Source organism: Melozone crissalis, unplaced genomic scaffold, assembly GCF_028551555.1.
Source record: "Melozone crissalis strain CALT ecotype California unplaced genomic scaffold, PUWL_Pcris_2 ptg000016l_1, whole genome shotgun sequence".
NCBI classification, from domain to species: Eukaryota; Metazoa; Chordata; class Aves; order Passeriformes; family Passerellidae; genus Melozone; species Melozone crissalis.
In genome coordinates this window covers 36414959-36432189 of record NW_026535794.1, presented here as the reverse complement: position 1 = coordinate 36432189, position 17231 = coordinate 36414959, and the positions used below count along the sequence as shown (strand labels likewise).

Genomic DNA, 17231 nt, shown 5'->3' with positions numbered 1-17231 from the left:
GAGAGGGGTCTCCAAGTACCCCTCTTTAGCTATAGCAGGTGACGTTGGAGCTTACGTGGTGGTGACAAATATTATAGATGGCTTTCTTTTGACAGTGAATCTCATGAAAAATACAGCAATGGATCCAATTCTAAGATGTAACTTGAAGATCAGCATGTCCTACTGATGGCAGTCAAAAAAATGAAATATTTTCAGGTGCAAAGTCCAATGATAATAGAGGAGCATTCCTTCACTCCCTAGTTACAAAACAGTAGTTTAAATGCAATGGCTTCTAACCAAGACCCAAGACCTGCTGATGAGAGGCAGTATTTCAGAAGGCATGGAATAACATGTTCTGCTGAACTCCACAGTACCCAAACCATAAAAAACATAAATTCTCTTTCAAGTCAGGGATAACTGCAGAAATATTGGGAACCTAGTCATCGCCTCTCACACTGTAAATAAAAACTCAATTGCCCACCTATATACCAAGTCAAAAGTGCTCCTCAATATTTAAGTATATAAATTTCTTTTGCTCTGTTAGTGGATTATCTAATCTGCCAGAATATTACATTTCCTTACATGTTTTATTTTGGTGAACCTGAGTCAAAAATTATTAGAATATAAATAACCTGAACAAACAGTAAGGGAAAAAAGCTCAACAGCTCAGTGGAAGTGTCATTTTGCTGGAAAGCTTAAGTAGTAATAATGGGGAAGTAAGAGTTCCAACTATTCAAACAAAATTGATTTTATTCCTTTCGCTTTCAACTACCAGAAGCATTTGAAGTGTTTGTATGGCTATCATCCTAGTATTCTTCTGCATGCAGCTCAGATTAACCATTTTCCAACAGATACTGTGTACTGTGTTTATCTTTAATGGCATCCAGAATGGCTGGATATTTCCTTTCCTGAAACCATACCTTGCTTTGAAGTACATGTTAGAAAATATACTCCTTCTCTGTCATTCATTACTTGCATTATTAAATAAAGTCAGTCACTGTATGGATGGGATAAATAAGACAGACTGTGCTCCAACAACTCAGAATCCAAGTGTGAGGAAGAAAGAGAACAGATGGATACAGGAAGAGTGGGGAGTACAATGAAAACTATTTTGGTTAAGGTGGTAGGAGGACATGTGTCAATCTAGCTATATTTGTGGGATAATTTTAAAAACAAATTCAAAGGAAGTAGCCAGGTAGATGTTTACAGAGAGCCTGTGGGACAACATGACTAGGACTGAAAATCCAGCAGGCACTGGAAACTCTTGCTACCAAATGAGCAAACACAAGAGAAGTGAAAGCAGCTCAGTCCTGACGCACAATGAGGAAAAAAAACCTAAAAATCCATCCAGGGACAGACATCATCAAAACGACAGCCAGGAAAATGACGTGCGTAAGGCAAAACTAGGATGGTCAAATGGAGAGACAGAATAGTGTAGCTGAGGGCCCAGAAAATAAGAATTTGAAAAAGAATTCTGGCTGCACAGATGCCTAGGGAAGGCTATGCCTATTAAAAATACATATGGAAAGAAATATGTATGTTTTTTATGAATCTGAATTCTTAAAAATTAATTCATCCTCAGTTTGAGTAAACAGTGCTGAAATACACATTTATGCATCATATTAACACTAAACTGACACTGCTAGAACTTCATACAAAAACTTCAGTTTCTGAATTAGAACAGAAACCTCAGAGACCATTCCTTGCAGGTATTGTCAAGGCAATATTTTCCCTGACACACATAAATTTACCCTTACTGATTTTATATTTCCCAAGATAATAGAATCATAGAATGGTTTGAGGTTCGAAGGGACCTTAAAGATCCTTTACATCCAAACCCTCTGCCAGGTGAAGGAACACATTCCATCACACCAGGTTACTCAGAAATACTCCAGTCATATCTACCTTTAATTAAGTTCAGTAGTTCTTTGTCACCCGCAAGCTGTGTTTAGTGATTATTGCTCCCCGTAATTTGATGAATATTTGGAATATTCTTCTGAGCTTCCAATGCTGAACACCAAAATGAATTCCTAAGTCATGGTTCTCTCATTTAACCAGGGATGAGCTCAGACAGTATTTGAATTATAAAGCAAAAAATGCAACGGAAGATTCAAAAGACGAGTTGAGGAATTATGTGATTTGAGTACAAAGGAGGCTATAAATGGGGTAGGGTGACCTGGACATTCAAATTCTTTACTCTAGCAGAAATACAGGAGCATTTTAGCACTGTAAGAGATTCAGTGAATGGATCAGATTATCTTCAAATTCCCTTTAGCACCTAGATTCCATTTTCTTGTAGCATCTTTAACTGGTTTAATAGTGACGAAATAAATGGCACTGCAGTCATCTTGAAGTTATGTGGATTTTTTGTAACTCTGAAAAGAATAAAAGTACACTGGGAAGCAAAGCAATATCATGTTCCCGTATCTTTTCATTATTCATGTATCTAAAATACTTTCAATAACTACTTAACTAATAACAAAGTGTTGAGCTGAAATTAATATGCTGATATGGATAAAACAGACAGGCTTTTAATATTATTTAATTTTAAAGAACCAAAGTGAGGAAAGACGTTTATTGTTAAATGTGTTCAGAGAATATTAATAGAAAAAAACTTAAATTCTGAAAATAGCCATCTCAATAATTGTCTCTTTACTTATCCAAAAGGCTATCAACCAAGGAAATAATACTGCATTTATTTCCAAAATAGGTCTGAATTCTATAGGAGGCCAAAAGTCCTATTATTAAACTTAAAATAGAAAACAGTTCAACCGAGTGAATCTACTTTGCCTATTTAACAAAATTCTCTTATAAGCCTGGTTATGACAACAAAAATTTACTGCTTATTGGCAGCTTGTCCACTTCTTATTTTAGCAGCTTTTCCACTATTTGAGCCCTAGAAGGAAAAAAGGCCAGACAAAGGCATGATTTTGTTTTCTCCTTATCCAGAAACTACATGAGAAAATGTATAATCTTTTACTCGTAATTCAAATAGCATCTGCTGAGATCATGAGATCAATAAGGTAATCTTCCAAACCCATTGATACTAAAAGTTAATTCAGTTCAGCTCATTCATCTTAAAAAAAATGCCTTGACCCTGCAGGGCTAAAGCTGCCCTAAATAGCAGGATCTATTACATAATCCATACTTAGGCTTATGTCATCACACTGGAGGGTTCTCATTTGAAGGAGATCAAAATCTCCACTATATAGCACAGGCTTTAAGTCTTTAGCATCTTAAGCAAAGGATTCCTGGACCCAACTGTCCCTCATGTAAAATAAGGCAGTAAGACTCAAGAAAGTCAGATATATGGAAGTCTACAGGAATCTATATAAGCTAGTAGAAAGCAATCTTTTCTGAAGAGCAACAATTCTAAAATATAAAAAAAAAAAATTTGGGCAACTGCCTTTTGCCTTACCTCTAACCAAGGATCTAAACTGCTTAAGACACTGGTGACACTAAAAAATTTAAGCACATTATCACCACATAACTGGGAGATGATTTAAGAAGCAAGCACACATGTCTACCAGACAACAACATCCTTACAACAGCACAATACATTCTGTGTTTGGTACTGCTGTGGTTTCACCCCAGACAGCAACCAAGGGCTGCACATTTGCTCACTCCTGCTGGGTGGATGGGGGAGAGAATCAGAAGAGCAAAAGTGAGAAAACTTGTGGGTTGAGATAAAGACAGTTTAATGGGTAAAGCAAAGGCCGTGCACGTAAGCAAAGCAAAACATCATCCTGTGTAAGCACTGCTCAGCAGCAACAAAAAACATCTCTGCATCATCAGCCCCATTTTAAAGCCCTCTGTAACACAGTCCCACATCTGCTACTAGGAAGAAAAATAACTATCCCAGCCAAAACCACCACAGTATTTTTGATAAATCTTTGCATCTATCAATAAGATATGTGCAGTAATATTTTGTCTCTCATGGTATTTATGTTTGGTATTTATGTTTGACAATTTCAAGTAAATAGGGCAACTTAAAACATTCAGGTATTTTGACAGTCCTTTGGTTTGACTGAAGTTCACAGTGTCTGAGGAGTATATGCTGTGAATCAAGGGGAGATCTAGAAATTCCAAGTGGGTAAGCCTTTCTTGCTGCTGATCTGAAAGCCACTGTTAACAGGAGGGAGTTTGCAAAGGAAGGCTGAGGGTGTAAGAGCATTATTTCTTTCTTTTTGGAAAAAAGGAACAAAACAAAGGGACTGGAATTTGTAGGAGAGCAGAGAAGCAAATCAAAGAATGGAGCAAAATTATGGAAGATAATGGAAGCTACAGGATGCTAAATATCAGGCAGATAAAAATGTATTTGTATATAAAAAGCTTTTGTTCCAATTGAGTCATGCAAAACATGTCTGTAAATCCTTTGGCAGAGTCTTTGGCAGCATTCCTGTTTCTGATGCAAAATGTGATGCATCACTTTGAGCAAATTTGTAACATTATTTATAAAACAGTTGAAAGTTCAAAAGAAAACAAGCATGCTTAAACAACAAGGTTAGGCATGCTATCAAAACAAGCAGGAAACCTTCAAAACTCAGCTGCGCCCAGATGACAAAACTGTTACAAAATATCACATTAAAAAGGGGTCAGTTTGTGAAGGGGTCAAGAAGTACTTATACCATCTATTTCAAATATATATCAGACCCAGGAAACTTTTCAGAGAACTTGTGGGAGCAACACAGAACCAGAGGGCATCCACCCAACAGCTCTGAAGAAATACAGGAACCAAACATCTGAATTACTGTTACACAACTATCAGAAGGCAATATTCTCCTGACAATTCAAGTTTCACCAAGGCCCTTGAGGACACTGGGCTGCCACATCAAAAGAAGAAAAGTTCTCACATAGAGAAAGAGGAACAAATGGTTAAAAAACTTCACTGTGAAGAAAGATCATTCTCTTTGCTTCCTGTAACCTTGTGTTTTCATTTGTGGAAATTACTATAATGACAAGCTACAGTCCATGTATAAAATACTTGTAAGTTCTAAATTCAAGATGCAATTCTATGAATCTTTGCTTTCTATGATTTGAAATGCCTTTCCACTCTTACTGGATGTGCCTGAATTACAGTAATCTTTTTTTGTATTTTTGGTTTTTTGTTGTTTTTTTGTTGGGTTTTGCTTGTTGGGGGAGGTTTTTTGCTATAGTTGAATATTGATTTAAAGTTTTGGAAAATACAAAAATTGCAGCAAGTTCTGTATAATATTTTTAAAAGCAGCTTGCACTTACCTGCCTTCTGACACTGCACGATCTTCTCATATAAGCTATCTGTATTTTCAACCAGAGTCCTGATGGTGTGAATCATCTACAGAGAAAATAAATTGAAATATACAGAATATCAGTAAAATTAAAATTTTACTTAAATTTTTTTTATCTGTAAATGATGCCTAAAATTGAACTCAAATTGATTAACTAATACTTATTGTTAACATAATGAATGTACTCCTTTTTCTGGTCATAATGAGGTAGCAAAGTGCCCTAGACATAGCATAAAGGCATAAAAAATACAATGATTTTGGGCTGGGATCTGTGAATACTGAAGCAAAACATCTACTCCATAGTTCACTGCCTATCAAAGCAACTGGGAATGATATAACCAGGCAATTTGCTTTTGGTGGCTTGGTTGAGATAACCTGGATGCAATTTTCCTCTTCCTCATTCCCTCCAACACTCAGGATGATGATCACTCATTACCCAGTGCATCGTTTTTCCTAGGCATCATTCCACTGTTTTTCCAGATTTTTTCCTCTACATTTTCCCTTTTGTGGCTAGACCCACACTCATGTATGAGACAATGCTTTATGGAAGAAAACAAATCACTTGAGGCTGGTAGTGGAGGATAGGAAAAATAAATTATTCTTTTAGCTGATCTTTCTAAATAAAAAGCCTTTCAGGGAATCCCAGCTGAATGCACGAAGATGGAACCATGCAGAATTTTCAGCCTAGGGTATGTACTGAAAAGTAACAACTTTGCTTCTCACCTTCCCCACTGACATCTCTGCTTTCCACTCAAGCAGACAATTTTCCCTCCACTAAAACAATGACTACATTTTTGACATGTTACTTATGTGGGTGTTCATGTGGAACTTGCTTTTCCTTAGGAGACCACCATTTGCTTTTATGAGGAGGAACAATCCTCCTCATAAAAGCATGTTACAGGGAAAAAGGAATGTTACAGGGGAAAAAAGCCCAAACCTCTCTAACACTGCTCCTCAGAGAAAAATTACTGTAAGAGGCATGACTCCCTCACACATATTAGAAGGAGCCTTCTCCAGCTGAATGACATTGAGGCTGTTTTTCTGAACATTGCTCCAAGTAAGGCATAAATCAATTTGGAGAAGCAGGCAAGCAAGTCTCAGATTTTTGATCGTGACAAGTGTGCAAGCAAGTGAGGAGGAAAAACACCTGCACAGACAAACTACTCTACAGGCTTCTATAACTGTCAGCTGCAAAAAAATCTGGTTTAAACAAATGACAAAGCATTTAAAAATAATTCTAGTTCTATTTCTATTATTTTGGTTTGAGCCAATAAAGAAAATTATGCAAACCATGAATTTTTACTTGCTACACACCAACAGCATGTGAAAAAGCAACTTTAGAGTACATGGAGGTCATCATACTGGATAATTTAATTTAATCCTCACATCCCAATTAATCTCTTTTTAAAGTATCTACTTAGCCTGATCTATATTATGTCCGTTGCCGGGGTTGCTTTAAATAAATGTAAATTAGAATATATGAAGTAAAAATAACGTGATCAGGTTGCTAGGCTGCAAATGAAAAACTTTAGTTTAAACTGGATTGTTCTTTGAATATAAATATCAATTTTCACTCAAGCAAAAACTACCTATAAATAGAATTATGCTGATTACTATTTAAGTGTAACAAATTGAAGACAATTTAAGTAAGAGAATACTATATTTCACCCACTGCAAACTGACTATTCCTAATCAGTCAAGGAGAAAGCCCCATTTCACTTTGTTTCATTACTATTCAGTCTCTAAAACAGAACTCACAAATTGAAATAAGATCAGAGTAAATTTGCTTGACAGGCAAGGATTTACCTGTTTCAATATGTATGTCACATAACACATTTGTTTCTGCAATGAACTTAAATGGGGAGAACCAAAACACAGCTGATGTCAGCTGTATAGTTCCAATAGCTGATATTATTTTGCTAACTGGCTGAAAGGAAACTGTAAAGCAGGTTTTTCTGAATTGACAATCACACTGAAAATTGAAATGCTGAGCACATATGACTCTTGGGCTTTTCTGGGGTGCTAATACACAATACTAAGGACCAGAGAGGGATTCCCTATCAATACGAGTCCTTTCACCTGAGCACTCTTTTGACTGGAGTTCATAAAAAAAGAGAACAACTATGCTGCCTGTTCAAGGCATTTGTTTTGAAGGAATTGTAAGAAATATTACAACTGTCCTACTCTGTTTTCCTGACCCCATGTGTTTAACAACATAATTTCTAAGTTATCTCAGTTAGGTCCTATTCCAGACACAGAGCATATCTACCTGCTCTGCTTCCTTTGTATGGCCTACATGAATATCAGATAATTTAGAAGCAGTGGAGAACAAGTCTCAGCTGATTAGAAAACTTACTTTGAGACGCTGCACTGATTTTCAGAAATAAGAGAATTCTAAGATGAATAAAAATGCTTACATTACTGCTTTTTTGTTTACTTTCTGTATTGACAAAAGAAGAAAGTTCTACTGATTCTGCAGATGAAAAGAAAAAAACCTAATAACTGTATTAGTGCTCTTTCATCATGGTCAGGCTAATACTGGAGAATTTATAATAACATGCCAATTTCATATTTCACAGTTCCAGTATGGAAACCTAGTAAATACCCTATGATCAAAAGGAATACCCTCTTTGCAACTTCTGAAGAAAAATGGCAATGCATTTCATGTGGCAGAAATTATTCTAATATCCACTTTTAGATTATCAAGACCAGTAACAGTTACTTTCATTATCTTTGGTCTCTAAAATACATACAAAGCTGTATTTAAGATTAACAGCACTGCAGAGCAAAACTGGCTGAGCCAGCAATAATTCAGGGGTTGACTGCCACTACCATTCAATCACTGTTATGGAACACCCCAATTTTCAAATGTCCTTCCCTAAGAAAATAATGGAGCAGTATGCTGTGTGCATGAGTAGGTGTCACCTTCTAGTTGTGCTTGATTAATAAACTAATACTATTAGTTCATTCTAATTTTATTCTTACATTGCTCTTCACCACACAGTCATATTTTAGTATGGATTCAGCTATTTGTTAAATTACTCCTATGGAGTGTTTGAACATATGAATTCTTTCTAGTGTTCAAGCCAAAGTTTTAACCTCATGAAAACACTTATATAGACATTCACAGAGACTGAAAGACTTGTGGCAGACACAGCATATGGAACAACTATGTATAAATATCCATATTTAAACAGAAAATTAATCCAAATATACTGGCATGTATATGTGTGATCAATATAAAAATGAAATTGAAAATGATGAGTAAGGAGGAGCTTTAGTGTGAAAACCACTATGTCTGCAGCAGAGTAAGACATGGAAATCTCAAGGCAAATTAGTCATGGAAATGGAGCAGAAAGACCAGGAAGAATCTGCTCTACACTGAACTAGTCTATATTGAACAAGGCAATCAATAAGCAGGCATTTTCTAACCACATCTAACTTCTAGAATATTATCAGTGACAAATCTGGAAAGAGAAATGGAAACAAATGCAATAGGGAACAATCAGTTGCCACCTGATCATTAAAAATGTATTGCAAATTGCCTATGCATATTCAAGAAAAGAACACATGCTATATGAAGTTTAGTAAGCTGTATTTTCTAACAAGCCTCTTACAATACTGATTCACATTTCTAACCTATGTTGCTTTTTTTCTGGAAGCAAAGATTCAAAATATCCAAAAATTTATTTTAAATATAGAACTTATAAGATACAATGCTGAAATTGCTTCAACTCCCCTTTCAATTCCCGCCCCACCACCACACTCCAACCTCAGCATGACCAGAGAACTTCTCAGGTGCTCATTTCAGACTGGACTATCCTACTTTTTTTGTTGGTCAATGGAAAACAGGAAATGCAGAATTCTATGCTTTATAGCCTTGAAGTCATCACATTTTTTGCAGAGGCCAGGTTAATAGTTTGATCTATTTGTTATATTCTTCAAACTCTATTGTTAAATCATGCAAGCATTTTACCCAGTTATTCTAACAAATGGATGAATGTCAAGCAAGATGTTTTAAAAATTAAGTAGTTATTATTATTGTTGTTGTTCAGAAGTAAGCACTATATGATTAGTCCAGAATTCTCAATGAGGATTGGAGACCTGTATTATTATTTACATTGTTCCTACCTTAAAAAGCCAATGATGATGGTTAGAAATCACAATTGTTGCTTCAAACAGATGGAACTGCATTGTTAACAGTTCATCCCTTATGTGATGCTGTCCTCACAAACCAAATGAAAAACTCATTTACTGAAAAAAATCTATCCTCCTTCTCAGCAAAACAGAACTCTCCCATTAAGATGGTTACTTAAAATTATATATATAAATGTCTAGACTACCCTTTAGGATAGCTTTTTTTTATGTTTCAAAGTTTCTTGTCTGATCTGTTGTTTTATGAAAGAGTTAAGTGCTATGAACTAACACCATGTAAATCAATGCAAGTGCTCACATGTACCTACACATGCATATATTTGAAACCATTTCTTAAATTTCAGCTGAATTTGAACAAGATCTATTTCTACTAGGCTCACATAGCCAGGTCTTCTGGTAGAAGATAAAATATTCTGTTTATGCTCTCAACTTGTGAAAAACATGTAACTGAACTCAACTGTAAATATCACATTTAACATAGGCCTTGGGAAAGAAATCTTTCAAAACCCCCAGGATTTATCCAATCTTCCAGTGTGGAACTGGTTGGTAGCACACAAGAAGACATCAGCTGTATTTTAAAATGGAAAAATCAACCAATTATAAACCGTGTCTGGCTGATGAAACTCAGTGAGAGAAAACACCTTCACTGACACAACTGCAACACCAAGGATGAATGTTATTTTTAGCAAGAAAAGCACACCACACATTTAAATTTCAACATCTGTAAATGTGTTGCCAATACTGCTAGATCTATATTCCAACAGCAAACCTGAAACCATCCTTACAGTAGGTATAAATCAAATCTTCATTAAAATGGCATTCACATTCTACTTTCATCCAAACCTCTACATATTAGATATATTTCTGAAATCACAAACTACACCATTTCTAATAAATGTATGTATCTTTAGTATTCAGAAGCCAAACCTGAGCTCTTAACAGCAGTAATAAACATGTAATTTGCATTTTCCAGACATTTTATTAAGCTCAAGATTGTACAAATAGCACCATTATCAAACAGCACTTCACAAAAATAGGAAACCAAACACAAGGCATTCCAAACTGCTAATAGCATCTGCACCACTTCAAAAGAAGTGTTCCACAGTGAGGATCAGAAGCTGCTACCATTGCCCCAAGCAGTAACATCAAGGAAAGGAACTCTGGTAGGGACTCCTTATAAACTCTTTGCCCTCAAGAACCATTATAGGTACCAGGACCTCAAACAAAACATGGTCAGCTCTAATTGAATGTCTGTAAAAATTATACCCAAGCAGTCCAGCATTCAGTGTCAATGCACCAAAAGTCATTTTTGTTGATGCACTAGAACAAGCAGATGAACTGTTCTTAGTCCTTTCAGTGACAACTGCCATGGTCAGCTTGCTCTGCAGCTGCATTAGAAGTTGTTTTAAGCTGTATGTGCTGCCTTTTATTTTCTGCTGGAGAAGAATGGGGTTATAGCAAACAAGAAAGGAAATTGCTATAAAATCACATTGCAAACCTCACAACTCAAATTAATTGTGTTCTAACTGTTCCTACAGTGTGGACACCACACTGAAAGAATTCCGAAACATCCAACTTCTAACAGGACCACCATAAACAAGAGAAGTCGACTTTTATGAAGAAAAAACATTCACAGCTTTCCTCTGCTCTGCCAAGCCTGTCACCACATTGTAGAAGGCTACACACATTGGCTAAGCCTGATTTCCCTTTTGTAAACCCATGCTGAGTTTATCCCATCTCTTTCTTGCGAGGCCACAGCTGGAGCATTCATCCCAGTTTGGGGTTTTTCAGTACAAGAAATACATGGACTACTGCCCAGCACAAACTCACAGAGATTTAAGGAACTGGAGCATCTTTTATATGACGAGAGGCTGAGAGGGCTGGGACTGGTCAGCCTGGAGCAGAGAAGGCTCAGGGGGAATCTTAGGTGGTCAAACACTGGAAGAGGTTTCCCAGATTGACTGTGGAGTCTCCACCCTTGGTGATATTCAACAGCCAACTCGACACAGTCCTGGGCAACCTGCTCTGTCTGATCCTGCTTGGAGCAGGGGATGGGGTTAGATGATCTCCAGAGGCACCTTCCAACCTAAACGACCCTATGTAAAAAAGAATTATAGTGAAGTTGACATCTCCAGTCAACAGAACTGAACTTTCTGGCTCAAGATAACAATCAATAGTAACCTCTTTATAGATAAAAATCAGGTGTGGTTTTGCACAGAAAGTTCAAAGCTCTATAAACAAAAGGTGATCTTTCTCCTATCCGAATACAGTAAAAAGCACCAAGGTAAGAAAATCAAGCTGCTAACTGATACTTCTCTACACACAGAGGATTCATCATATCAAACAAAATTTCCTTCAAAGCAGTAAGGTTTTTAGCAAATGTATTGTCTAAGTTAGAAAATATTTCTTCAACTGTACAGGAAAATAAATTTAGCAGAGAAGCAGAGAGATTTAAAGTTAGAAGGGACCTCAGGAGGTCATCTGGTCCACATCCCCCTGCTCATGCAGGGCCACTTACCATGGCTGGCTGCCCAGGGCCATGTCCAGATGGCTTTTGAGTATCTCCAAAGCTGGAGACTCCACAATCTCTCTGGGCAACCTGTTCCAGTGTTCAGTCACCCTTACAGCCAAAAAGTGTAACCTGATGTTCTGACAGAGCCCCCTGGTTTTCATTTCATGCCTTTTCTCCTGTCACTGGGCACCAATGGAAGTGGCCTCTCTCTGGCCTCTTTGCACCCTCTCCTCAGGCATTCATACACATTGATAAGATCCCCCTCAGCCTTCTTTTCCCCAGACTAAACAGTCCCAGCTCTCCCAGCCTTTCTGTGTAGGAGATGCTCCATCACCTTAGTGGCCCTTTGTTTGAATCTTCAGCACATCCATGCCTCCCTCGTGCTGGGGAACCCAGGAAAGGACACAGCACTGCAGCAGGTGTGCCCTCAGCAGCACTGAATAGAGGGGAAGGGTCATCTCCCCTCAATAATAACTTATGTTATGATATAATCAGGTATTATGTCTCTCTTTAGACTTTAAAACCACTGCCTTCTTCCAAAAAAAAAACAAACCACCCCAAATAAAAAAGCAGACAAAATTTCCCTTATGCTTACTGAATTCATTGGCATATTATGATAAAAATGTAATGCTGTACCTGACAGTGGCAGTTTATCCATTTAAGTGGAAAAAACATAGGAACAGACTTATGGCCTCATGGTCTAACCTTTTCAGCCTACCTTTCCTCTCTCATCTCTTTTTGAAATGTTTTATATTCTAGAAAACACATACACGGAAAATGGTTTCTTTCTTCAGAAAGAAGCAAGACAAGATTATGCCATAATACTTTGCAGGATCAAAAGATATAAGATACGAAATCCACTTACCAAAACTAATTCTTGTAGGCCTGAGAAAAAATAGGACATAATCTGTTCTTAACTCTGCAGCATCCCAAAATTAATTCATTTCCCCCAGTTTAAGAAAATCTACCAAAGGAACAAACAGTCCACAAGTCCTCCATTAAAGAGAACTATTTGCTCTTAATTCCTCATGAGTCAAGTCTATGAGAAAGACTAGGTTGAAGACAAAGTAAATATAATAATCAGCAGCTCTCTTCTAAACTATGTACCCAAGGACAATAAGCCCTTTTTAAATCCAGTAGTCACTGCTTTTCACTTTCCTGACAATCTGGTTTTTGTAGCAAAATTATTTTCATAATTTTAAAAATAAAGCTGATAGAATGAAAAACCATGTGAAAAGTGGACAATAAATAAGGACATGTATATGAAATTAAAATATTCTCTATCCGTATAAGAAGCAAAATCTATCATCTGTGTAAAAAAATTCATAGGTAGTTAATAGGTTATTTCTGAAATGAGAACTATCAGTAGCAGCTCCCATAGCCACAATTCCTTTTCCACACAGATGGAATCAAAAAGACAAACACCAAATTTAAAATTTATTGAGAAAGAGAACTCCTATTGGAAATATGTAATACATATGAGAAGTTGCTCTGCATCTGACCTATTTTTATGCTCTTCCATAAACATTTCATTGGACTACATTAAAGCAGGCCAGAAAGCAACACACTCTCCTCTTCCCGAGTAGCCGTATTATTTCATGCTCTTATGAATTCTGTGAGTCAGCCATTAGACATAATGGGATTAGTGAGAGGACACAAAAAGCTTCACCATCCATGCTCTCAAAAAGAAATGCAGAAATCTTGACTTCACAGAAGCATTAAATTGTCATTATCAGAGCTTTTCAATCAATGCAAAGCAGCTCATACTTTACAACATTTGGCACTGGAGCCTTGAGTACCCAAAATTAGACATTTGCTTTGTGGACTGAAAAAGCCCAGCATAAGCTAAGGTTATCATCTGCAGCTCTGTTTTTGGAAGCATAATTACAACCTTCATGTTGTTATAAAACAGGAAAATAAAAACTGATAATAAGCAGCACAACTCTTTCTGAAGAAAGTGTCCAAGCTATTCACTATATTTTCCATGAATGCTTTGTTTTCAGTTTTTATGACAGGCTAACAGCCACACAATCAGTAACTATTTCAATTAATCTCAAAAACCAGGATCTACAATTACTATAATTTATTAAACATGGCAAAAACCATTACCTGGGCTATTTGCAATATTAAATTGCAATGAATGATGGATGTTTTTCCTTAGATCTCTTCACCATCAAACTATATCCATTTATTACTTAAATAAAGACAGCTCTATTCTGCAGAGACTGATAATGAAAGTAAGCAATACTGTAGAAAGTCAGAGGCAATAATGGAAACAGTGAGACACTGTGTGTTATCACAATTTAAATACTGCATTTGTGTTGCCAACTCTGAAACTCACTGTTTTAACACACATTATAACAATCTACCACTAAGATTGAGAAAGTTGTTGGAAGTCTAAGCAGCTACATACCTCACACCTCGATGATCTTTGCAAATCTGGGGGCAGCATTAATTCATACAGCTTCCAGAGTGCTTAGCTACTTGAGCTGGATCAAAGTTGCAGGAGCTATACCTACTATCTCTAATCCACTTACTGGAAAAACACACCCTTAATGCAAAAATCAACACAAGCAACTGCCTTTAACAGTTCTTTTCCTGCTGGAGCACCAGGTTGAGTCCAACATTCACTTTAGCTATCAGAAAAGATCTAATAACTTTAAAAGTCTAAAAATTTAATGGTAACTTTATTTTAATATGAGCATTTGAAAGGAAACTTTGTCAAATGCTTTTGAAAATCTAACCAGACTGATCTGCTGTGTCTACATGCTTTTTGACATCAAAGAACTCCAAGGGATTAATGAGCCCTTCATTTTATAAAAGTTGCATTGACTCTTCCTCAACATGACACATTTCTCCATGTTTCCTCTAATTTTCCTCTTCAAAACAGTTTCTACCCATTTTCACAGTACAGATGTCAGCCTGTCTGATCTGTAATTTCATCATCTTCCCTGGAAATCTCTTAAAACACTGGTATCACACTAACAACTTTGATAGTCAGCTTCAAGTGAGAGAATACACACAACAATTAGCATTTTTGATACATCAACTCTTGAGGTCTTTCAGAACTTGTAAATTAGTATCTCCTCTTTCTGGTGTATTATTTTCCCAGTCTTTTGCCTTTCCTATGTAATATCTTCTGTCAGCATTTCACTTACAGATGAATTCTGCAATTAGTCTTTCATAAAGAAGCACTTCATGTGAAACCTTGATCTCCACAGGTATATGGATGCAAAAACTAATTAAGTGTTGTGGCTTTGCCTCTTTAGCTGGGGCTTTCTTTTAAACATTGATCAGCAAGTGAACTTAGATAATCTTTGACTGACTTATGTTTCTGCTTTTTCAGAAAAGAGGTTACTGTTATTTTTAAATCTGTGCAGATCATTTTTTCAATTCTTCACTGTCAGTTCTCTTTTATTTCTTATTTAACCATGGCAGGGTTAAATACGGATCCTGTCTACCCCATTTGCACATGACTTCAGGTATTTGGAAGATGCCTTATTTTCATGAGAACCTCCTCCATGCTGTTCTCCCCAAGTATTTTTTGGTAAGTGGTACATATTTACTTCAAACTCCCCAGGCAGTATCTTTAGTGTCTGTGATGTCTGTTCTTTTGACTATTTCTTTTATCTTTTTGTTTTGTTTTATGTAGTTATGCTCTCAAGTATAAAAGCAAGGAATAATAGCTTTTCAACCTTCTGTGCAAAGCATTAAATTCTCTTCTTCATAACCCAGAAAATGCTAAGAGGTAAATTGTAACATGGAAAACTCATGGAGCTTGACTTCAAAGTCATGGGCTCAAGGACAACGTTCTGAACCAGCTGGGCTCAGAACACAGCTATCATGGTCTATGCCAGTCACATACTCCTCAGGAAAGGTATTATATGGATAAATCTGAATTTTCTTCAAGTGCACAATGCAAGTGGTAAGCAGGTGATTAAGCACGTGATTTAAAATCATGTGATATCCAAAGATTGGGTTCTGCTACAGGAGATTGGTGCTACTGAATTCAGCCTCCTCTGACACAACCAGAAACTGAATATTTAGGCCTTTGCACAAGTTGAAGCAACATATTCACTCAGTTTTAGGAGAGAATTACCAGCACTGCATCCAGCATTTTTGGGTTGCCCAGGAGTTTGCAACCTCAAAGGGTAATTCGGGGAACAAAGGCTTCTCAGCTGAATAACCCTGACACATTAGCAGGCTGAGTTGAAATAGAAGTATTGCTCTATTTGTTTCTCAAGATACAAATCTATAATCACAGCATAACTGTAATCCTCCTTACTGTATTTGCACAGTAACCATAACCAAGGACCTACATCAACAACAGGAAACTAATACAGATTTTATGAACTAAATGTATATCAAAACAGATCTGCTAATCACTCTTCCTTAGGCCCTGTGAAAGAGGCAATGGATATACCCTTTCCTTCCTTCAGAATTATGGAGTTCAATCCAACATGCCCAATAAAACTCTGCTCAATTAATCTATATTAATATCAAGATGAGTTTTAAAAGTGAAGAATATTTAAAATTTTGAGCAGTAGCTGAAGTTTGAGAGGATTACTACTATTTTACCAAACCTTGACAATCAGTCCTTTTCAGATAGGCTTTTAATAGCCCTATTAGTATCAATCCAGTCTGTAACTCTACCAGGTATAGTGTCAAATTATCTGCTTTCCAGTTCAAGTTCAAAATATAGCCTATCTTATTTAGTTTACGTCATTGCTGAAATTTCCAGCTCTGTAACATGAAGTTAACTTCTGCATGATTGCACCTGCAATCTGCTGTATTGAGTCAGTAGCTGGAAAGAGCCAAAAATAAGGTAACCGGATTTAAGCTTACTACAGCACTGCTTACCCCCAATGATACGGTGTTTTCCAATTTAATAGTGTCACTCTCTTTTAATACCTTTCATTTTCATTATCTCACAACCCCCACCACCAATAAACACAACCTGCTTTCATGCCCTTCCCTAGGGTGTATATACAAAATCTATTCATCTTGTTTGATTTCATTTAAATCAAATACAGACTTATACCACATTCTGTAGACATTCTGATTTACAAAATCACCTCAAAATAAATAAAAAAATTTGAAAACCACTCCAAAAACTGAAAAATATGGAACTAGCAGCATTATCTAATTAGGATTTAATAACATCAAATCCTAATTACTGTAGCAGCACTACTGATTTTTCACACAGGTATAGTTATCTGCCTGGTCTGTGTTAGTTTTTCCCTTAGAAGTAAATGCCTGTTTGCAAAGTTCAGAAAACCCTATCCTCAGCAAATGGGACACTTCATCCTCCACTAAGG

At 36.6% G+C, this 17231-nt stretch overlaps 1 protein-coding gene across 1 annotated transcript in view; it reads right to left on the bottom strand.

The window, feature by feature from the left end:
* PLCL2 (phospholipase C like 2) overlaps nucleotides 1-17231 on the bottom strand; it is a 100043-nt gene that overhangs the window by 18695 nt on the left and 64117 nt on the right. The window contains exon 5 of the mRNA XM_054273932.1: nucleotides 5218-5293. Within this exon, the coding sequence (XP_054129907.1) occupies nucleotides 5218-5293 (76 nt within the window). The remainder of the gene's footprint in view (nucleotides 1-5217; nucleotides 5294-17231) is intronic.